Raw genomic sequence first — 24,001 nt, 5'->3', positions numbered from 1 at the left:
ATAATGGGTGTTGATATTATGACAGCTAAGAACTTTATCAGGGAGGAGATGTAGAGTGTGTTCCCAAAGATAATACATAAATAATATTTGGTGTTCTGAAAAAACAGACAAGATTAGTCAGTGGAAGGTGAATAGGTTTCCCTGTTTTCCTGTTTTCATGAATATGAATTGTACTGTTACTTTCACTGTAGCTGCTAGAAATGTGTTTCCTAATACAGACTTCTTTTTTTACCATGATTACCAATGCAACTCACTTCCTTAATTGCAGTGATCAAGACTGGAGAGAGTGGTATGACTGTGTTCAGACTTCTCGGAAAAAATAATATATGGATCTGGGTACAAGCAAATGCACGTCTCGTTTATAAAAATGGGCGACCAGATTACATCATTGCAACACAAAGACCTCTTACGTGAGTTCTTGTTTTTGAGATATTGGCTGGGGTTGTCACCAGCATTTCATGTCATGTTGGATTTCTGTAGCTCTGCAGGCTAATAATAGAACGTTCTTGTTAGATGTTATTCCCAGACTAATAAGTCATGCCCAGCTCATGTCAATGGTCATATCATTCAGTAAACGCCAACCAGAAAAGTGTGCTGCAGCAAACCTTGTGTGCAGCAAACAACCGGAAGGTACCCTTCATACAGCTGACTACAGTAAAACGATATCTTGGGGCCCATTCACACCAAATGCAGTGCTTTTTTTCTGCATCAAAAACTCATGTTAAGTAGGTTATATATGGGTTCCAATGACTTAGTTTACACCAGGGCAGTGTGTTTCAGTTCCAGAAAAAAAGTACAACGTGCTGCTTTTTTCCTGCACAGAACTGTATTGGAATGTGGTAAAAAGCATAAAAAATGCACCAAACTCCAGTACAGTGGGGAAAAAAAAAACAGGAAAAAGGCATCTGGAATACATTCGAAAATGCAAACGTACATGCAGAAACTCATTTGGAATGGATCTGCAGGACATTTTAGTGGTGTGAACGAGCACTTAGTTTTGCACATTATTATTGCTCTTTGCACTTACTGAATTAGTCTGACAACATATGGGGATATGTCTCATTCGGAATAAGAGGGAGTGCCAGATCTACCAGTGCTTCTTCATATCATCATGACATGACATTGCCATTGCTTTTATTTAAAGTGTAGCCAGAGTTTACAAGCTACAATTATACCAAGACTATTCTCTTCTCAGTAATGAAAAGGACAGAGTTGCTAAACGATAGCATTTTGCAACTTGGTATCCTTGTACGGTAACAAATACTTCAGACCGTTATTATCCCCAAGCTATTTTTCAATTGGTAATATTTTTACGGTAAGGCCTCAAGCTTTGCAGTGAGTTTTTCAACGTCTTTTAACGTTTTTGCAATTGTGTTTTTTAGTGTTTTTCCACTTTAGCCTTTTTTAGCGTTTATAAAAAAAATGCCAATGGATCAAAAACATTTAACTCTGGTGAGCGTTTATCAGCATTTTTGTTGATGTTGGAGTGTTTTTACAGCTGGAAACAGATGAAAAGCTCCTCTCAGAACCCACTAGTTTTGGGGGTTTTTAAAGCCAAAAAATGCATGGACACATAGGATAACATGGTGGGGAGTTTGACTGTAGAAAAAAACATCTGTAGCCAAAAACAGCTGCTGTAAAAAAATGTCCAGTGTGCATGAGGCCTCAGTGTCAGGTTGTGTGTGTGGTTAGATTAAAGTGTTACTGATGCAGGCTAAATATCTTCAGAAAGCTATACTTGAATTCTTGGCAGTTGCTAGTGAAATATTGTGCGCCAGAGCACTCAATGATTTGGGGGTGATCTATGTAAGATCCTAACTGTGGAAGTGCCTGCTACATTGTTAGAAGTAAGGACTTTACACCTCTGTTCCATATTTGGGTACAGTTTAAGGCTGGATTCACACCTATGCAGTTTTAGTGCTTTTTGCATTTTGCAGATTTGCACTACAGTCCATTTAACATGGTTTCCTATGGAACACGTTCTGTTGTGCAAATCTGCAAAAAGCACAAAAAATGCATAGGTGTGAATCCAGCCTAAGGCTGGGTTCACACTGCTGCGGTGATGAGAATCGGATGTGATTCGCACCGCACTGCAGTGCTAATCACATCCGATCTCTGTGCGATGCGAGTTCAGCCATACAGATAGTATGGCTGAATTCGCATCGCACACGGCCCAAACTCGCACAGGAACCTTTTTTTGGTCCACAGCAGAATCGGATCGCTTGGGTGTTCACACCATGCGATCTGATTCCTGTCCGAGTTTGCAGATCGGACTGCGATATGCGAACACTTACATTTATTATTAAAAGCAGATAATGTAAGAATTGTGTAGAAAATAATTTGGATAGTTTTAGAATGGCAGTTTTTCTTTAAATGTTAAATGCCTAACCCATGACATATATTGTGTAAAAGATTCTCTAGGGGGGTTGGACATTTCTACTTGTATCTGTATTACTTTGTTTGAGTGTTAGCTGCTATAGAAATACATTTTTCTTTTTTGTGTATACCACCCTTTTTTTAGGCTTAGCGCTGTGTTATTCCCCCTTTTTTTTGCGTGTTGGACATTTCAGCAAAGACTTTTGGATATGTTAACAGGGCTGGTAACCTCTCGTATAAGCAGTGAGTGTAACTTAAAGCGGAGTTCCACCCATATAAAAGTCAGCAGCTACAAAAAGTGTAGCCCGCTTACTTTTAATGATCACACTCACCTGTCCCACGGTCCAGCCATGCGGGCGTATGAAGCCACGCTCCTCTCCCCAGCACCGGAATTCTGACACTGCACATGCGTGTTAGCCGCGCTGCACGCTGTGATTGGCTGGGCAATCTTCTGGGACTAGTTTGAGTGGTTTTCCTCGGTGGGATTTCTTCTAAATGTTCTTTCAGCTCTTCTGCACGCTGTGATTGGCTGGGCAATCTTCTGGGACCTGTGACGTGTCCCAGAAGATTGCACGGTGGGAGGGGAGAGAGGTGAACTTCCGGTGCCGTAGAACCCCAGGAGGAAGTGGGAGCTGGACGCCTCTAAAAAGAAGGTATCTGCTCCACCCCCTCAAAAAAATGACATGCCAAATGTGGCATGTCAGGGGGTCACCTTCACTCCCCTCCCCAAATCTGTACATGGCGGGATTGATTTTTACAGTGTAAGATTCCCATCAGCCATTTCCCATCAGAAACTTTTGGCAAACTTCTGCATGTCAGGAGGTTGGAAGCAGTGTAAACTATGGCAGCATTTTTAGAACTGAATATTGTTTGCATTAAGAGCTACACAAAGTAGTGATAAGTTTCTTTCACAACTTTTGCAAGAAGAAACCACTGTGGTAACCACATTTTCATTTATACAAAACAAAGTTTGTACAGCTATCTGGTATTCTGCTCTTTTCAAGTCAGTTTGCATTTATATAAGCACCTGAGGTACATCATTCACCATGGCTGCAGCAGTAACCCATAATGAATGCGTTTTATATATTTCAACTTTGAGCATACATCCAAGTCTGAGAGTATTCCATACACAACTTGTAACCAAAGATTTGCTAAAAGAACTTTTGTTAAAATGAATTTTATATCCTCAGTGTGCCTTTTGTTTGTTTTTGTTTTCAGAGAGGAAGAAGGAGCAGAGCACTTAAGAAAGCGAAGCACACAGCTGCCTTTCATTTTTGCGACTGGTGAGGCAGTGTTGTATGAGTCCTCATTTCCCTTTCCAGGCCTAATGGGCCCCTCGCAAAATAAACCTAAAAGTTCTTCAAGTAAAAGCTCCTCTGCCAAAGCAACAGCAAACGAGGCACCTGTGAATCCTTCCTCCCTTCTGGGGGCAATGCTGAGACAACAGGATGAGCCTCTGTACATTTGTCCTCCAGCTCCAAACACCTTCTCTTTTGAGAACGTCTTCAAAGATGGCAGAAATGAACTGAGCAACAGCTTTCCCAGTGCTTGTCAGGACAATCGGCTACCTGCTACAAACAACAATATAAAGCAAGGGGAGGCGGCCTTTTTCCAGGCAAAGGGCACAATGTTGTTGTCAGACCGTGCAGAAGGCTTCTCTGAGGGCAAAAACAATGAGCTTTACAATATTATGAGAAGCCTGGGGATTGATTTTGAGGACCTTGAGATGATACAGCAAGATGAAGAGTTTTTCAGAAATGAATTTGATTATCCAGATATTGGGGAAATCGATGTGGCGGATGAAATTTTAAATTATGTTCAGGATTCTCTAAACGGGAAATCGGATTGCATGTTTATGAACTCTGTTCAGCAAATACCTTGCATACAGGACTCCAATGTAGTACAAAGCGGCTTAAACACAGCACAAATGTGTTCACAACAGCCCAACCGTATGATCCCACAGCAGCTGTGTCAAAAAATGAAACACATGCAAGTCAATGGTGTTCTTACGAATTGGAATTCTATAAGTGGTGTCCCTTTAACGTATCGGGGTCAACCAGCTGAGCAATATGTTCCTAGCCTCAACAGTGTAGCCCCAGACTATTATAAATCTGAACACACGAGTACTCCATTTGCTTGCAAACAAGAATATATGCCTTATCAGGAGACAATACCCTCAGTGCCACTGCCATCGAGCGTTACACAGATGGACTTTGATCTTGGAAATGTGGAACAGCCAGTGTATTCTGCGCCCACAAACTTGGATGGTCTTATGGAATGTTTATCACAGGCTCCTGAAATGCAAGACTGTGGTGTAAATGCACGGACAGTAATAATGAATGCCCAGCCTTGTTACTCTGGTGCTGTATCCATGTATCAGTGCCTCCAGGAACCCCAGCCATCTCGTATGAATCAGATGCAATATAATGCCGTCCTGCCAGCACAGCAGCAGTTAATAAATAAAGTAAGTATACATGTCTAGATATATATAAACGTACTTATTTCTTACAGATTTATTGTATTTAATTGTGGAACAGCTATGCATAAAAATAGACCAATATCTTGAATTAACATAATCGTGTATTTGTTTCAAGATGAGTGGGTTTTCTTTTGGCTTTTACTGGACATCTCTGCACAAATTCATTAATCAGTGGAGTCAGTGTAGTGTGTAAATTATATTATCCTTTGTGTCCTCAGCTGTTCAGTTTGGAAAACACACTATGAATCCTAATCGGGATCATGCAGCCTGCATTTCATTATCTTAATTGTACAGTTCAAGACACAGGACAAATACTCATACATCGTGAGTTAAAGGTGATTGGGCACTAGCAAAGCTTTAGAGAACACACCTCCTGGATGCTTCTTCTATAACCTTACCCAACTCCATAAGTTCTTAGTTTTGCGCTAGTGTCTGAGGGTGATGGACTGTTTCTTTTTCACAAAGAAGACCACTCTTGACTTAACTAGTTTATTATTTTTCTTTACTATTTTGTATTCTAAATCTTCAATCGAGCAGCTACTGTCTTCCAATGCCAGCAAAGAGGCAGTGGATTGGGGCAACCTCGGTAAAGCCTTGGGAGCAGTACCTGGAACTCCACACTGTGGGGCCAACTTGCAATGTTGCTTTAGGCACTGGATCCTGCATAGGCGCTCACCTTGGCACTTGATACTATTCAATGGGATCCAGTCCCTGAAGAGCATTTTGGGGGCATGCCTACAATAACAAACAAAGCTTAGACTTTGTTTACAGTCCAGAATCGTGGACAAGTAAGACAGAATCACCTTGTCTTAAACTGGGCTATGTTTTAGTTGTATTCACCACACAGTGTAAACTTTTCAAGCTTGATGCTAAAAGTCAGCCACTTGGAGCTTAGTCTATGAAGGATGACCAGATGTTACATTACACTACTGGTCACATACTTTAATTACACTTTCACCTTGAGCCCTTGTTAGGGACTTAGGTGCTTCCTTCCACCCTTTCACCACATGGACTCGTTACAGGATGGGCTACTCCTGGGTTACTTCGTATTCCTTATGGATTTAAAGCGGGATTCCACCCTAAAGTGGAACCTCCGCTGATCGGATCCCTCCCCCCCTCCAGTGTCACAATTGACACCTTTCAGGGGGGAGGGGGGTGGAGATACCTGTCAAAGACAGGTATTTACACCCACTTCCGGGCATAGACTCCCGTGGGAGTCTACGCCATTTCCTGCCCTGCCGCGCTGTCTGCTGGGACACACACGGGTCCCAGTGACAGCGCGGAGATTTCCTATTGCGCGACGCGACTCGCGCATGCGCAGTAGGGAACTGGGAAGTGAAGACGATTCGCTTCACTTCCTGATTCCCTCACCTAGAATGGTGGCGGCAGCAGCCGAGAGCCAAGCGATCGATCGGCCTCGGCTGCCGGCATCGCTGGAACCCGGGACAGGTGAGTGTCCATTTATTAAAAGTCAGCAGCTGTAGTATTTATAGCTGCTGGCTTTTAATATTTTTTTTTTTGGTGGAATCCCTCTTTAAGTATTTACCCTATACTTTACCCTATTCCTTGAATTTTCTACATGGGAGTGCCCTCACTTGTAGCTAGGGCGGGCACCAGGTGAAAGGAAGCCAATACAAAATTGCAGCTGAATGTTCACTTTGCCAAAGGTCCGCACAACATTCAGCCTCAGAGTGAGGATTTGTCCCTTGCACTGGAACAAGAACAGGCTCTAACACTGGTCTCAGCATCCAATTCTAGCTCTATTTCAGTCACGCAACCTGCGACTTATTTGACTAAAGCAGAATTCTCTGCACCTATGTCACTTTTCCTCATATCTCTACACCGATTTAATTCTGTCAAATCAACCAAAGATGGTCCAAGGGCAGGGTACAAAATGGATTTTAAGAGGCGTTTGAGTGTGTCATTCCTACCTTGCTAAAAGCAAGAAAAGCCCATTCGAGAAGGATACATTTTGCACCTGGGAATCCTTTTTAGTCTGGTGTTAAAAACAAGCACCCCATTCCTAGAGATTACTCTGTATCTTGCATCCTGGCCTTTTCACAGTTGGCCGTAACTACTCCTACAGTTCAGGTCTGTGTCTTATCTATCCCTTTTCAAAGGCCTCTGGCTTCACTTTCCCTTGCAAGAACCTTTATTTAAGGTGTGTCTCATATTGTGCCCCACTTGCAGCACCCTTGGGCTCTCAGCTTGGGTCTCTCTACCATGCAGAAACCACCCATTAAAGCCATCAGGGATATCTCCCTAGAGGTTATCTCTTGTAAAGTATCCTTTTTGGTCACTATCACATCTGCCAGATGTATTTCTGAACTGGCCACCATTTTCCAGTAAAAAAAAAAAAACCAAGACCATCCATTTTCCTGAAGGTGGTCTCAGCATTCCGCCTCAATGAGGACATTGTCCTCCCATCCTTACACCCTGCTCCTAAGTATCCAAAGGAAATCTTTCTACATTGCCTGGACATAGTCAGTTAGGATATTTACTACTGCTCCATTCAGACAGATTCCCGGTGTATCTTGTTCTCTGGACCTTAACACTGCTTCAAAGTTCACCATTGCAAGATGGATATGAAACCTAAATGCAAGAGCCTACATTCCCAAAGCAAAATCCCCCCCTTCTCTTTTACACTTCATCAGATCAGTGAGCGTGTCCTTGGCATTTCAGTACCAAGCTTCTGTTGTGTAAGGCTGCCACCTGGTCTTCTCTTCACACTTTTTCAAAGTTTTACCAGATAGATGTCCAGTCTTCTGCTGATGCAGCTTTTGGCTGCCAAGTTCTTTCAGCGGCTCTGCGGTTGGGTTGTCTTACCCTTTTTGAGCCTGTTGGTACAGTTCTATTTGCCAACCCTTCATAGGATGTCCCCAAGCAATGAATGGGGAGTATGAACTTTCTGCTTCTGTCTTATAGTGTACAATTTAGAGGAATTTTGACCTGCCTGTAAATTCCATATCTTGGATTACAGGATACAGGCCACCTCCCTTCGATTCCTTGGTTTACTCTTCCATGCTTGCTATAAAACTGAGGACTCACAGACTAAGGTAGGGCTATAGGGATGGTGCCCAGGGGCTGTGTCCTCAAAAAGTTTGCCAGTGTCCAGTCACCTGAAGGCACGTGCCTATAACCCATGGTGTATGCATGTTCTGCCTGTGCAGTGTACTGTACTCCAAGATTTGGAATTTACAGGCAAGTCAAAATTCATGGGAAACTTGTGCTAAAAATGGTATACTGATAAACTGTACCTACATCCTTCAAGTTACTATGTAATGGAGAAGATTGGAGGCAATATGGACTTACATGGTATAACCATAGACATTACAATTTAAAAACAATATCTTTATTACAAAAGATATTTAAGTACATATACAATTATTATGCCTCAAAAAGAGACACACTGATGGCTCAAAAAACTGGACTAATGTCAGTAAAACAATGTTATCAAACACCACAATGCAAATAGTCAAATTTTGTACATATACATCTAATTTTTCTCAGCATGTTTCGTGGATCAACTGCTTCTTCATGAGTATTTTAGAGAGTAGCTTATCTGTTAAAATAATGGATTATAATGCATAACAAAATTCTATAACCAACATCAAATTAGAAAAATGATTAGACTCAATGGAAAAAATTGGCTTAAACCCCCCCCGGCGTGCAAAGGGAAAACGGTACCTGCCTACATGATAACAAAATAAATGGTTCCCAACTATATCAAAATGGGCAGTGTATATACAGTGCCTTGAAAAGGTATTCATACCCCTTGAAATTAAAAAAAAATTTTTTATTGGGATTTTATGTGATATACCAACACAAAGTGGCAAATAATTGTGAAGTAGAAGGGAAATGATAAATGGTTTTTGAATTATAATAATTATTTTTGCAAATAAATATCTGAAATGTGTGGCATGCATTTGGATTCAGCCCCCTTTAAGTTTAATGTGCACAGGGCATTTTAAACCTCTCCTGAACAATAGTAACCAACGTTTAATAACTTCCGTTTTGCGGCGTTTAGCCACGTTTGCTTTTTTAGGAGTGTTTTTTTTTTTTTAAATGGGTAAAAATGTATCTCTTTTAAACGCCTGTAAACGAAAAATGTGGCTAACTGTAAGTTACCATTTACAAGCTGTTACAGGCATTTGGTATTTCAAATGCCTCTGAACATCCGTCCCGAATGCATTTTTTTGCTTTACAAAAAATGCTTCTAAACTCAACTGATGACTATAAGCGACCTTGTGTAAATCTACTGATAAGATAACATAGAGGAGAGTTCAAGGGCAGCTGAAAAAAAAGCCTAACTGCTCCTAAACGTCCGTTTACCAGCAGAAGTATACGTGAAGCCTTACTCTGATACCCCTAAAATCTAGTGGAACCAGTTGCCTTCAGAAGTCACCTAATTAGTAAATAGAGTCCCGCTGTGTGTAATTTAATCTCAGTATAAATACGGCTGTTCTGTGAAGCCCTCAGATGTTTGTTAGAGATCCTTAGTGACCAAACAGCATCATAAAGGCCAAGGAACACACCAGACAGGTCAGGGATAAAGCTGTGGAGATGTTTAAAGCATGGTTAGGTTAGAAAAAAATATCCCAAGCTTTGAACATTTCACGGAGTACTGTTTAATCCCTCATCCGAAAATGGAAAGCGTATGGCATGGCTATAAAACTACCAGGACATGGCCGTCCACCTAATCTGACAGGCCGGGTAAGGGTAGCATTAACCGGAGAGACAGAAAAGAGGTCCATGGTAACTCTGAAGGAGCTGCAGAGAGCCACAGCTCAGTGGGGAGAATCTGTCCACAGGACAACTATTAGTCATGCACTTCACGAATCTGGCTTTTATGGAAGAGTGGCAAGAAGAGAGCCATTTTTGAAAGAAAGCCATAAGAAATATCCTTTGCCTTTTGCGAGAAGCCATGTAGGGGACGTGGCAAATGTGGAAGAAGGTGCTCTGGTCAGATGAGACCAAAATTTTACTTTTTGTCCTAAAAGAAAAATGCTATGTGGCGGAAAACTAACACTGCATATCACCCTGAACACACCAAAACCCCACACTGTGAAACATGGTGGTGACAGCATCATGTTGTGGGGATGCTTTTCTTCAGCAGGGACAGGGAAGCTGGTCAGAGTTGATGGGAAGATGGATGGAGCCAAATACAGGGCACATTTCACCTTTCAGCAGGACAATGACCCTAAACCTACAGCCCGAGCTACAATGGAATGGTTTCAATCAAATCATATGCATGTGTTAGCCCTTGTACACACGGTCGGAGATTCTGACAGAATGTGTCCTATCGGACCGTTTTGTCGGATATTCCGACTGTGTGATCTCCATCAGACTGTTTTTCCGTCGGAATATTCAACGGACCAACTTTGCCAACTTGCCGGTAAAATTTTCCAACAAAATGCTCGGATCGGACATACTCCGATCATGTGTAGCCTACTCCGACGGACAAAGTGCCATCCATGCTCAGATAAAATTCCTAGACCAAAGCTATTGGCTACTAGCCTGAACGTAGTCCCGTCGTAACGAAATAACGTCATGACGTTATGTACAATCGGATTTTCCGACAACTGTGTCTGACCGTGTGTATGCAACAGTTTTGGACAAAATCCGTCGTACAAAATCCAACGGATTTGGTTGTCAGAATGTCCGACCGTGTGTACAAGGGCTTAGATAGGCCCAGTCAAAGTCCAAATCTAAATCTAATTGAGAATCAGTGGCAAGACTTAAAAATTGCGGTTCACAGACTGTCAGTGGATTCCTGTGGCTGAAAAGAGTAGCTACATTCGAAAGTAAAAGGCTGCAGCCTGTATTTGATATTTCCGATGCACAGCAGACCCCAAGAACTTCTCCTGCTAATGCTTTTAACTCATGATAAGCTTACTTGTAGCTTTAATAAGCTCATTTAAAGTAGCTGTGAAAACACAATGTTATAGACCCTTTTTAATACAATTATAACTATGAAGGCACCAAAAATGTATTTGGTTAGCTTCAGAAAGGATATTTTTTAACCTTTTTTACAAGGCTAAAAAATTCTGTCACGTGACCATGCATCTCTTCTGCCTGATAGAGGGTGGGTCCCTTAATACATCACACCTGCTGGCCATTTGCAGTTACAGGGCACTGTGCAGGCAAAGTGTGCCTGTATTCTATAGGCCAGTGATGGCGAACCTTGGCACCCCAGATGTTTTGTAACTACGTTTCCCATGATGCTCTTGCACTCTGCAGTGTAGCTGAGCATCATGGGAAATGTAGTTCCAAAACATCTGGGGCGCCAAGGTTCGCCATCACTGCTATAGACTGTTCAGCCTGATGCAAGCTGTGCGCAGGGTGTATGTGCCAGAGGCAGTCTGTAATTGAGAGAAGAGGCAAGGCAACCAGATGGTCTATCGAATACAGGCATGTGTTGTCTTCACAGCATCCTGTACCTCTGAATGACATACAAGCTGGCGGTGGGTGGATGCACATGCAGATTGTAGAGATAAGAGTAGGAAGAAGTGTTATGCAGCCCCAACACACTTCCTGTCCTAGAGACAATACTGCTCTTTGATAAATACTGTACGTGTTGTCCTCTTTACCAAGTGAAAGATTGTGTTTTGTAAGCATTTTTCTTTTAATTATTTGTTGTGTATATATACATATGTTCATGTTTTTTTTTTTTTTTTGTTCATTTTAGCAGTTCCAAAATGGTTTTGTCGGCGGTAACCTGAATGAAACCTATACAGCACCAATTGAAATGGTAAACAGCACCCAAACCGCTCCACATTTACCATCGCATCATCTTCCTGCAAGCTCCAAACTTTTTCCAGACATGCCGTCAAGTGGATTAATGTGAGGAGAACCACCTTTGTGCGCACCGTAAAACTCGCCACACACACTGCAGTCTGATTATACAACTTCCTTTAGATCTACCAATAGCTATGTAGTTCAAGGTCCTGCCTGATTGGATACCCATTGTTTGGATAGTTTGGGTAGGTCCTCATATTACATAGTTTTGGTATATCTAAAGTTGATTGTACTAAGTTTGTATGGTCAGATTGTAACGTGTATAGTAAACTTAAGGTGTGCTTTTGTTGGCCTCAATAAAAGAAGACTTAATGCTGAACATGCTTTAAAAGCCACATTACATCCTAAAGCGTTTATTTGGGCTATTTGCACTTTGTAGGCCTCCATTGGTTTACACATTGGACAGGGCTGGCCAGGCCATACATGGAAGTAGAAAGAGCATATTATGGAATTAAGCAGAATGGCTCTGCTTTTCCCATGATTCAAAATTCATGTTATTTTTAGTGAAATTTTAAGTCATCGTATTTTTGCTATCCAGTTCTAGAATATATAACATCATAAGCAACAAGATAAGGCAAATTTTTATTTACCTCTCCACTGCTGTACAATCAAAATGTTTCTTAATAGAGCACTTAAACCCTTTGAGTACTATGGCATGATATATAGTTTTATATAGATTCTGCTTACCTTTATAATTGTATGACTTCTATAAAGAAAACAATTGTGTAACAGAAGCACTTAAAATGTCAGTTCCATTCTCTGTATAAGGTTTATTGATGAACCTTAGGTTCTATTTTTTCATGTCAGTGTGCATATTTTTCCTCACACATGACCATCTGCACATCATGGATGTGGATTTAGAGCTACACTTATAAAAGTGAGCGTACTTACATCTGATTGGGCCACTGAAAATGTAAATGTAACACATAGAAAACAGAGCTTCAGAACTGATTTTATAATCCCTTTAGGATATTCACTTACAGAGTAATTCTGCAAAATGAAGATAATTCCGTAATAGGATTTGGTTAGACAGAACACCAATTTTTTCATAAGAACTTGGCCAGCATTAAAACCGTACAATCCTGCCTTATGCTGCTATTCAGTCCATGATCAAAGTCTACCAGAGCCCGAGCGAATTCGTGGAGAAATCTGACGGTGCTGTTTTCATCCTCGCGTAATGCTTCATTTAGAATAAAATCTGACATTGGTCAAATATACAGAGGTGGCTCGTTACTCTTCAGTATCAGCCAAGACAAGAACACTAAAATGGCTGCTTGCCTTATCAAATCCCAGGTCATCTCTCCTTCAGGAAAAGGCAAAGTTTTGGATATGCTGCAGATTGAAGGACCTGCGCTTATTTCACTGATTTCTTATCTAGAAGCAGTCTTTGCTGTCTGAACCCAGACATTGAGCATATGCAATGTCCTCTTTTAAAGTTTAAAATCCTCTTTTAAATCATTTGTTCCTAGTTTTTAATGGTTTACTTTTTAGACCAAAGTAAATCAATAGTTTGGTTGCATATCCTTTGGTTTGGCCAAGGGACAGGTTCTTCAAGTGGTTGCTAGATGGATCCAAGCATTTGATTCTCAGGCTGGATCACTGTTGGTCTCATTGGTTTGTTTAGAACAATTGATTAGTGGCAGTAATATACAATTTATGATTATATTTGCCATCTTCTACCTTTCATGTTCACAAACCTGTTAGTACCCATTAAAATATGTCAGAACAACCTTTACATTTAAAGACTACATGCTTATTAGTATATAGTATTGCAGCACATGTGGTTTGTATTGGCTTGAGATTTACAGAATTTTTGATTCGTAGACATTAACTGGACATTTGGGTTCTATCAACCAGTGTGTAGTTTAAGGTGTGAACTTGTTTCATGTACAAGGTGATCCTTAACTTTGGTGTCTATATTCAGCTGATTTTGTCTAAACCTATGACAATCACTAAAGCTGGCCATGTGCTATCCAGTCTAAATTTTTGCCTGAAGTTGTTCTCTACACTTTAGTTATAAGGCATTTTATAATTTTAAACTGTCGCATGAAGACCAGTCATTTTGAATTCTCCAGTTGATAATTTTTCTACTCTGTGCTCAGTTCATTGGCAACCTACAAAAGCTTGCTTACCATCGTTTTTCGTAGAACTGCTTAAAGATACTCTGCTGCAAACAGTGATTTTATTTGGCAAGTACTAAATTGAATAAACCAGTTTATTGCTAAGCAGCAGATCATAATCTTCTTGGCCAACATAACCAATTCTATAAGATATAGAATATCAAGATATATCTGTTCCTGGTTACATGCACCTGACATTTAAAATAAATAAATAAATAAAACCCCTAAGGGCACTTCTAAACTGCCAGGAAAACACTGAGTGCTTTAGAGGTGCTTTTTTTTTTTTTTTTTTTTAGCACGCCAAAGATGTTGCTTGCAGGAGTTTTTCCACCACTCCAGGGTGAAAGCATTCATTGATTTTAATAGGAATAGGTTTTCGGGTGCTTTTGTTGGTGCGAAATCACCTAAGTGTGAAAGGGGCCCAACCCAAAATCAACTAAGCCCACAGGATGCTCACCTGATTATTAATGTGAAGTCCAGGTATAGAGTGTTTTCTGCTCTATGGAGAGGATCTGGTAAGCATGCTAATGTAAGCTGACATCCGATTGCTATGAATTGCCTCACATACTGTAATTGCTTTGCTTGTAAAAACAATATGCTGATCCTTACTTGGGTGTGACAACTGGATTTGATAAAATGACCATAGGTAACAGTCTGCTTGCAGCTGTAAGTTTTATTGATATCGGAATGGAAAGCAAGTGACTGGTCATTAAAGGAAAAATATTTTCTAGATGTCTAGTTTTATTCACAGTTAGGTCCTGTTACTAGGAAATTGTTCTGAACAAATTTGCCAATGAATGAAAAGTGAAGCATGCTTATGGGCTTAGTGTCACCCATATTTTTATATCTTCTGTGGAGTATTTAAATGCAGCAACTCCTGAACGCATTTGCATACAGTGAACTATGAACATGTGTCTCGTAATAAATGCAGTGGACACGGATTACTCTTTTAGCTAATATTTTAACATTTTAATGCTTTTGCCATGAGAAAGGGAAGTCTGCATTGCCGGACATGAGCAAGTGAAAGGCTGGCTTCCAGCAGCCCAGAAACAAAAAGAGCTGTGTGGTTCATGATGCATATGCAGTAGTGGATTATTTGAAATGCGAAGAAATGGCATCATTGGTGGTTCAGCGATCCATTTTTCTGGAGAGCAGCCATTCTTAGGAGTTCCTGTCCTCCGGTGCTGTCGAAAAAATCTGTGAAGTAAATGTCAGTATGGGTCGTTGCTATCCATTAAACAGCTTTTTAAAGTCACAATGTATAATGCAGCGCTTCAATGAGGCTTTGCCACTCAAGAGGGGCCCAGAGGGGCCTTTGCACTTTTCTAGCCATCCTCTGATATAAATTACTGAATCACCAAATTGTTAGAAATATTTTTCAAACTATAGTGTGAAAGATTGCCGTTTTTAAATCTACCCATTAACCTGGTGCTAAAATGTGCAGAGGTAGTTAATAATTTGGTATGTTTAATAGTTTGACAGTGCTCATGGCACTACATTGGGGGGCCATTTATGAAACTTGCTAAAGCTTAAAGAAAAGCACGAAATACATAGGCTGCTCTTGCCTTTGAGAATGCTGCTTCCTTAGCGGCCATGCTGGATTCTCTGCCATATATTGCTTTCTGATCACCAAGTATGCAACTTTACTTTGCTGATCAGTAAAAAGAAAACATTGAAGCCAGGTGCTCATCAACAACTAGCATTTTCATTTTAACCATGGTACCCAAAATATTTTCACAAATTACAAAATTTGGAAAGTTTGCAGTTCTGCATTTTGGATTACTAGGATTATGGTGTTAAAAAAAAAAAATCTGGGTATATAAAACGCTACATGTCAGAGGGTAAAAACACAAATAACTCAGATAATGTCCTGTTTTTAGATTGCACTAATTTTATAGACGTCCCCGTGTTTCTCCACAGTGACTGTGAGATATGAATAAGTTTGTTTTAACCACAGACAGGCAAGCTTGAGGCACAGAATCGTAACCCCTTTGTTCTCCATTCATATAGAGAGAAAAAAATCTCATTGACCATTGTATTCCCCAAGAGTAAAACTCAAATTGTTTATCTTTAATATGATAACCTGTTTATCCCAGTGAAATCCTCCCTCATGTATAGATTGTGTTCATTTAGCTTTGTTTGTACAATGCAAGGTTTAAGGACTTGCAGTAAGGAAAGCAAAGTTTTGTAATATATTAATATTGTGCTTGCTTGTTTCTCCTTGTCAGCCTGGGAAGCCAAATATTACATTGATATAGTGACCGTCTTTCCAAGCACTAGGAAAACAACCTGTGCCTTATCTTGTGTTTTTATTAATATTTCTTTTTAATTTTATTTTATATCTCTATGACTCTATGCAATGTTTTTCAACATGTCAGCTTGTCCAGTCACCAAGGACGGTATATGCATTAGGGTTTGCTTGTACAGTAGAAAATGAAACAGTATTGACTTTTTTTTTTCTTTTGGTTAGAGTGTAAAGAATGAAAGTAAAGCATTGTGTTATGTATTTGGAGTTTCTTTTTTTGTTTCTTTTTTGTATTTTTTTCGAAAGCAGCAATCTATTGTGGAAATTTTAAGATATGGAACCTTCACTATAATTGCACTTATTGGAGTCCTTGCTTGCTTGGAATGAAGGATTCCTGATTGCATATAGTATGCAAAATCTTCCAAGCTTCAGTTTAATTGTGTTTCAAGCACTGTTTGTTGTTGTTTGTCATGAGAGCCTCATTAAGATGAACGTAGCTCTGTCCTAGGCCTGTTACACTAAAATGCCCAAATGCAAGACTTTTTTTGTTCATTTTTATATATTAAATAGCAAACAACAAAATCATGACCTCATCCTACAGTTTTCTTGTACATAGTACTCAATGTTTGCGTTTACCTTTGCCATTTACAAATTACACAGTTTGCTAGCACAAGAGATATTTTAAAGTGTAGCTGTTACTTCTTAAAATGAAGTCATTATGTCAGGGTAACCAATCAAAAGAAGCCTGCAACATCAATAGGAACCAATGACATCACCACAACATGGCTGATATTCTTTCCTAGTGAAATTGGAGTAGGCTTGGATTTGTTATCAAGCTAATTTTTGGCTCCATTGGGTGTAGGTGACCTAGACACTTTAAAATGTTCTTATTTAACTATATAAAAAAAAAAAAAAAAAAAAGTTGAGTCCTGCGCAAAAAAAAAAAAAATCACAGTGAAGGCTGCTTTGATGTGGAGCATAACCCGCGTGTTGTTACATGTTATTATACCTGCTGAATTGTATTCTTTTTTTTATTTTATTTTTTATTTTAAGTAAGATGTAAAACCTAAACACAAATATATGTTCATGTATTGTTTCAGAGACCTTTTGTGGGGTCAAGACTTCTCTAAACACAATGTTGTTTTCTTGATTGTTTTTCATAAGTCCTGTCTTTCACAAAGGTTTAAAAAAAAAAACAAATTTTTAAAAAGAATACAGCTTTGTAATTTTTTTTTTATCTTTAAAGATTATTTGAATTGTAGATGCACCAATGTTTGGTGCAAAATGTTTGAAATAATAATAAAAATGTATATGTTAAAGTGATTGCATTGTTTGTGTGTTGTCTGTCTGTGAAATTAACAAAAGTAGTTTCCGTGTCGTATATATTAGAATACAGTATTTTTGTCTTCATTATGATGGGGTTAAGCTGTGACCTTCAGGTGATTGATCACTGGCACCGTGATCAATCCGTTTGTTTTTAGTGTCACCTATCTGGTAGAAGACACAATGAGGAAGGCCTCGTGCACCTCTGACTCAGGGCCCCTAATAGACCAGGCAGAAGTACAGAGTGGCACGAGTGCCTGTCGGTCTTGCTAGCAGCAGGGCTGGATGGACTCTCTGGTTCAAGCATGGGAAGAGCGTCAGTAGGCCACAGGAGTGCCAAATGAACACTAGTGAACAGGAGCAGGCTGGCACTGGTGACAGACAGGTACAGGCTGGAACCAGGCAGGCACCAGAGGAATATAGGCGCAGGCAGGCCAGTAGTGATGGGGACAGACCGAGGTATACACAGGCAGAACGATCAGGTGCACCGGTAGTGACGTACCCTCACTATGCACAGATTTGAAGATTTAGGCCTTGAACCCCCCATCCCTACAAGCTAGTGCAGAGTTCTCCCTCCCTCTGCTGTCATCATTCCCATTGATTGCTAGGGATGTCTAACTTGAAAATTGAAAGCGAGATGCTATATGCAAGTACTTTATTTGGTTCCCATAGGCATTATCCCATGTAAACATACAAATTGATTAGAGCCACAGAGAAACTTTTTATATGCCTGTGAGAACCACACCCAAACTGATTTTATGTAAAAATATCAATATTCTATCACATAAATAAAACATCCATTAAATTCATTGTGTATACCACAAAGTACAGAGGATGAACTTTATTGTAGTTATATGGTTTAATTCCATTGGTCTACGCGTTTAGGAGGAACACCTTCATCAGGACCTATGATCTAAATAATTCAATACACATCTCTGACTATAAACAAAACATAAACGAGAAATCAATATACACTTTGTGCACAATTATTAGGCGAGTTGCATTTTTGAGGATTTATTTCGTTATTGAACAACTACAGTGCTCTTGGTCATTCCAAAATGTTTATAAACCTCAAACCTGAATATTTAAGAATGTGTAAACGTGAGGTTTTTTTTTTTTTCTTTTTATTAGGAGAATATCTGTGGTTGCCCAATTATTGAGCAACTATTTTATTATAGAACTAAATGAAAAACTTAAATTTTCCCATCTCACTTGTTTCTTTTCTTCTGTTAAAGTTAGGATAGTAAACCACTCAAAATTTACAAATGAACATTTAAAAAAATAAAAAAGGTGACTGATATGGCCACCCTTCTTTTCAATAACCGTTATAAGCCTTCTGTTCATGGCATCTGTCAGTTTCTTCATCTGTTGCCAATCAACTTTTTTTTCAGCAACAACTACAGTCTCCCAGACATTGTTCAGAAAAGTGTACTGTTTTCCTTCATCGTAAAGACCGCCCACCGCATATACAGTGCTGTGAAAAAAGTATTTGCCCCCTCCTTGATTTTTTATTTTTTTTTCACATTTCTCACACTTAATTGATTCAGATCATCAAACAAATTTTAATATTGCATAAAGATAACCAGAGTAAATCCAAGATGTCGTTTTTAAATTATGATTTCATTAAGGGAAAGAAGCTGTTCAAACCTGCCTGGCCCTATGTGAAAAAGTAATTGCCCCCTCCCATGCTGAATCATGAACTGTGATTGGCACAGTTTTTTGGAAGGCTGAGTTAAATTTCACTTGGCGCACCCAGGCCTAATTACTGCCAGACCTGTTGAATCAAGAAATAACATAAATAGAAGCTGTCTGACAAAGTGAAGCATGCTAACAGATCACAAAAAGCCAAACATCATGCCACAATCTAAAAACAAAAACACAGATTAGAAACCGAGTAATGTACATGTATCGGTCTAGGTAGGGTTTCAAAGCCATTTCTAAGGCGTTGGAACTCCAGTGAACCACGGGGAGAGCCATTATCCACAAATGGGGATAACTTTGATGAGCCTTACCAGGAGTGGCCAGCCTACAAAAATTACTCCAAGAGCATGACGAGGACTCATCCAGGAGGTCATAAAAGAGCCCAGAACAACATCTAAAGAACTACAGGCCTCACTTGCCTCAGGTAAGATCAGGGTTCATGATTCAACAATAAGAAAGAGACTGGGAAAAATGGCATCCATGGGAGAGTTCCAAAGTGCTGATAAAAAAACACACAGGCTCATCTCACATTTACCAAAAAAAAAACTTGATTATCCCCCAGACTTTTAGGCAAATATTCTGTGGACTGATGAAACAAAAATGTAACTTTTTGGAAGGTGTGCGTCCCGTTACATCTGGCATAAAACTTTTTATACAGCATTACATAACCAGAACATCATACTAACAGTCAGACACGGTGGTGGTAGCGTGATGGTCTGGGGCTGCTTTGCAGCTTCAGGACCTGGACAACTTACCATAATTGATGGAACCATGAATTCTGAGCTCAGTTTGTGACCTCAAGCTCAATTGCACTTGGGTTATGTAGCAGGAAAATGATCCAAAACAGAACAGCAAGTCCACCTCTAAATGGTTCAAACAAAGCAAAATTTAGATTTTGGAGTGGCCTAGTTAAAGCCAATTGAGGTGCTGTATCATGCCCTTACACCGGCCGTTTATGCTGGAAGACCCTCCAATGTGGCTGTATTAAAACAATTCTGCAAAGAGTGGGCCAAAATTCCTCCACAGCAATGTGAAAGACTCATTGCCAGTTATCGCAAACAATTGATTGCAGTTGCTGCTGCCAAGGGTGGCACAACCAGTTATTAGGTTTAGGGGGCAATTACTTTTTCACATAGATTCAGGCAGGTTTGGACAGATGTTTTGCCTTAATAAACGAAACCACCATTTAAAAACTGCATTTTGTATTTATTCAGGTTATCTTTGTGTAATAATAAAATTTGCCTAATCTATAGGTTTAAGGTGGTAGATTACACTTTCAAATTTTATGAAGATTTGCCACAGGATGCTGCAACACTATCAACGTGTTTACTACAAACACTATAGACTTTGTTATTTGTGCACATTTACTTTTGAACCTTTAGCATTTTTGCTATTGTGTCTGGAGGTTCCATTTACTATTATGGCATGCCTGGTGTGATGCATATGTATATATCATTTTTATATGTGTGATGTATATTTTTTCCTCTGTATTACATTTTTTCACCATTCGCACAGCTCCTTTTTTTTTTTTTTTTTTTTTTTTTTAGTTTTGCTGGTGTCGTATATCACCTTGAGTTGTAGCTTAACCACTTCAGCCTCGGACCAATAAACACCTTAAGGACCAGGGGTCTTTTTACAATTTCGCACTGCGCTGCTTTAACTGGTAATTGCGCAGTCATGCAATATTGTACCCAAACGAAATTTGCGTCCTTTTCTTTCCACAAATAGAGCTTTCTTTTGATGGTATTTGATTGCCTCTGCGATTTTTATTTTTTGCGATATAAATGGAAAAAGAGCGAAAATTTTGAAAAAAAAATATTTTCTTCTTTTTGTTATAAGAAAAATCGAATAAACTAAATTTTAGTCATACATTGAGGGCAAAATTTATTCAGCCACATGTCTTTAGTAAAAAAAATGTCAATAAGCGTATATTTTTTGGTTTGCGCAAAAGTTATAGCGTCTACAAACTAGAGTACATTTTCTGGAATTTACACAGCTTTTAATTTATGACTGCCTATCTCATTTCTTGAGGTGCTAAAATGGCAGGGCAGTACAAACCCCCCCCCAAATGACCCCATTTTGGAAAGTAGACACCCCAAGGAAACTGCTGATGGGTATGTTGAGCCCATTGAATATTTATTTTTTTTGTCCTAAGGGATTGAATAATGACAAAAAAAAAAAAAATGTACAAAAAGTTGTCACTAAATGATATATTGCTCACACATGCCATGGTTATATGTGGAATTGCACCCCAAAATATATTCCGCTACTTCTCCCGAGTACGGGGATACCACATGTGTGGGACTTTTTGGGAGTCTAGTCGCGCACGGCATCCCGAAAACCAATCACCACCTTCAGGATTTCTAAGGGTGCAAATTTTTGATTTCACCCCTCACTACCTATCACAGTTTCGAAGGCCATAAAAAGCCAAAATAGCACAAAACCCCCCAAAATGACCCCATTTTGGAAAGTAGACACCCCAAGCTATTTACTGAGAGGCATGTTGAGTCCATGGAATATTTTATATTTTGCCACAAGTTGCGGGAATATTACAAACTTTTTTTTTTTTGCACAAAGTTGTCACTAAATGATATATTGCTCACACATGCTATGGGCATATGTGAAATGACACCCCAAAATACATTCTGCTGCTTCTCCTGAGTACAGGGATACCACATGTGTGGGACTTTTTGGGAGCCTAGCCGCGTACGGGACCCCAAAATCCAAGCACCGCCTTCAGGATTTCTAAGGGCATAATTTTTTTATTTTACTCCTCACTACCTATCACTACCTATCACAGTTTTGACAGCCATAAAATGCCAAGATGGCACAAAACCCCCCCAAATGACCCCATTTTGGAAAGTAGACACCCCAAGCTATTTGCCAAGGGCCATCTTGACACTATTGAATATTTTTTTTTTTTTGTCCCAAGGGATTGAATAATGACAAAAAAAAAAAAAAATTTTTTACAAAAAGTTGTCACTAAATGATATATTGCTCACACATGCCATGGTTATATGTGGAATTGCACCCCAAAATATATTCAGCTACTTCTCCCGAGTATGGGGATACCACATGTGTGGGACTTTTTGGGAGTCTAGTCGTGTACGGCACCCCGAAAACCAATCACCACCTTCAGGATTTCTAAGGGTGCAAATTTTTGATTTCACCCCTCACTACCTATCACAGTTTCGAAGGCCATAAAATGCCAAAATAGCACAAAACCCCCCAAAATTACCCCATTTTGGAAAGTAGACACCCCAAGCTATTTACTGAGAGTCATGTTGTCTGAACGAAAAAAGAGATTGATCGGTGGGTATGCCCACCATTAGATACCTCCCTTCATCCACCCACTTCTAATGATGGACATACATGCACCATTTATATATGCCGAAGCATGGGGGCATCCTCCCGCAAAAAAGTTATGCCGCGTACATACGTTCAAACTTTTCCATGGGCAAGCCCCCTGTCGGAATTTTGACCGTATGTACGCGGCATTAGGAGCAAAATCGCTCCTCCACCCCTTATGCCCCCATGCTTCGGCATATATGCTCTTTTTTAACTGTGGTGGTGAAATCACCTCCTACAGCACTGGAGTCACGGCTTTATGTATCGTGGGAGCAAACGCTGTTGCTGTCAAGATAAATAAATCCACGCTGCAGCTGAATGGCGTACCTGCTAAGCAAATTATGGTTAACGTTAAAACAAAGTAACATCACAGGAAAACCTGACCATACCATACCTGCAAAGCAAATGCCAAAAAAAACAGTAAAAAATAAAACATTTTTTAACACAACCTGTGCCTAAAATATATATATGCCGAAGCATGGGGGCATCCTCCCGCAAAAAAGTTATGCCGCGTACATACGTTCAAACTTTTCCACGGGCAAGCCCTCCGTTGGAATTTTGACCGTATGTACGCGGCATTAGGAGCAAAATCGCTCCTCCACCCCTTATGCCCCCATGCTTCGGCATATATGCTCTTTTTTAACTGTGGTGGTGAAATCACCGCCTACAGCACTGGAGTCACGGCTTTATGTATCGTGGGAGCAAACGCTGTTGCTGTCAAGATAAATAAATCCACGCTGCAGCTGAATGGCGTACCTGAAAACATGAAAAATGGTTAACAATAACACAGTAAACAGTAAAGTATAAAAAATTAGAGAGAAGAGAGAGAGAGAGAACAATAAAACGACAACTATTTTTGGTTTTTATATTTTATATTTTTTTTGGTTTTTTTATTTTACTTTTTTTTTATTTATTTTTTTATACACTTTTTTTTGAACTGTAAACTGTAACTGTAACGGTTCGGGTCTCTCAAAATGCGATGGCATCTTGGGAGACCCTGTGTAAGTGTGCCTAGCCTGTGAAATGCTGTACCCTACGCTAATACTTCACTAGTTCATGGTAGCGTTCAAAACACTCACCCTGACAAAGACCAGGATTGCCAGGACAGCGTGGGCAATAATAACGGGTGTCACGCCTATATCCGCGCTTGCTACAGACACAACATCTTTTTTGGGGGGCTCGTTGGGTAGGGGTACTCGGGAGGACATAAGAATAATGCCTCTCATGCAGCCGGCTTACTGCATTTGGTTGGGAATGGTGAGGTACAGGACCCTCTGGATACAGAAGCTCTGTGACAACCTCTCTTTGGAAGAAAAGAAAGGTTAATGTTCCGCCTGAAGTTTTGTATAGCACAAAAGCATTCAGCAAAGCCAATTGAAATAAGTAAGCAGACACTTTTTTGTACCAGCGTCTGGTCTTACGGGAAGTTAGATACGGCGCCAACATCTGGTCATTGAGGTCCACCCCTCCCATATTTTTGTTATATTCGTGGACACAGAGGGGTTTCTCCACAATACCAGTCGCCGTAGAAATTTGGACCGTCGTGTCTGCATGAAGGGAGGTAAGAACGAAAACATTCTTATTATGCCTCCACTTCATAGCGAGCAAATT

General features: G+C 39.9%; 1 protein-coding gene across 1 annotated transcript in view; it reads left to right on the top strand.

Annotated features, from left to right (window-relative positions):
* AHR (aryl hydrocarbon receptor) overlaps window positions 1-17,341 on the top strand; it is a 194,260-nt gene extending 176,919 nt beyond the window's left edge. Inside the window, exons 9-11 of the mRNA XM_077491272.1 lie at window positions 269-410; window positions 3,595-4,840; window positions 11,544-17,341. Coding sequence (XP_077347398.1) covers window positions 269-410; window positions 3,595-4,840; window positions 11,544-11,702 — 1,547 coding nt within the window. The 3' untranslated portion in view covers window positions 11,703-17,341. The remainder of the gene's footprint in view (window positions 1-268; window positions 411-3,594; window positions 4,841-11,543) is intronic.
* Window positions 17,342-24,001: the final 6,660 nt, after the last annotated feature.

Source organism: Lithobates pipiens, unplaced genomic scaffold (genome assembly GCF_037356315.1).
Source record: "Lithobates pipiens isolate NorthernLeopardFrog02 unplaced genomic scaffold, aLitPip1_a1.2 Scaffold_19, whole genome shotgun sequence".
NCBI lineage: Eukaryota > Metazoa > Chordata > Amphibia > Anura > Ranidae > Lithobates > Lithobates pipiens.
This window is presented reverse-complemented; position numbering and strand designations above follow the sequence as displayed.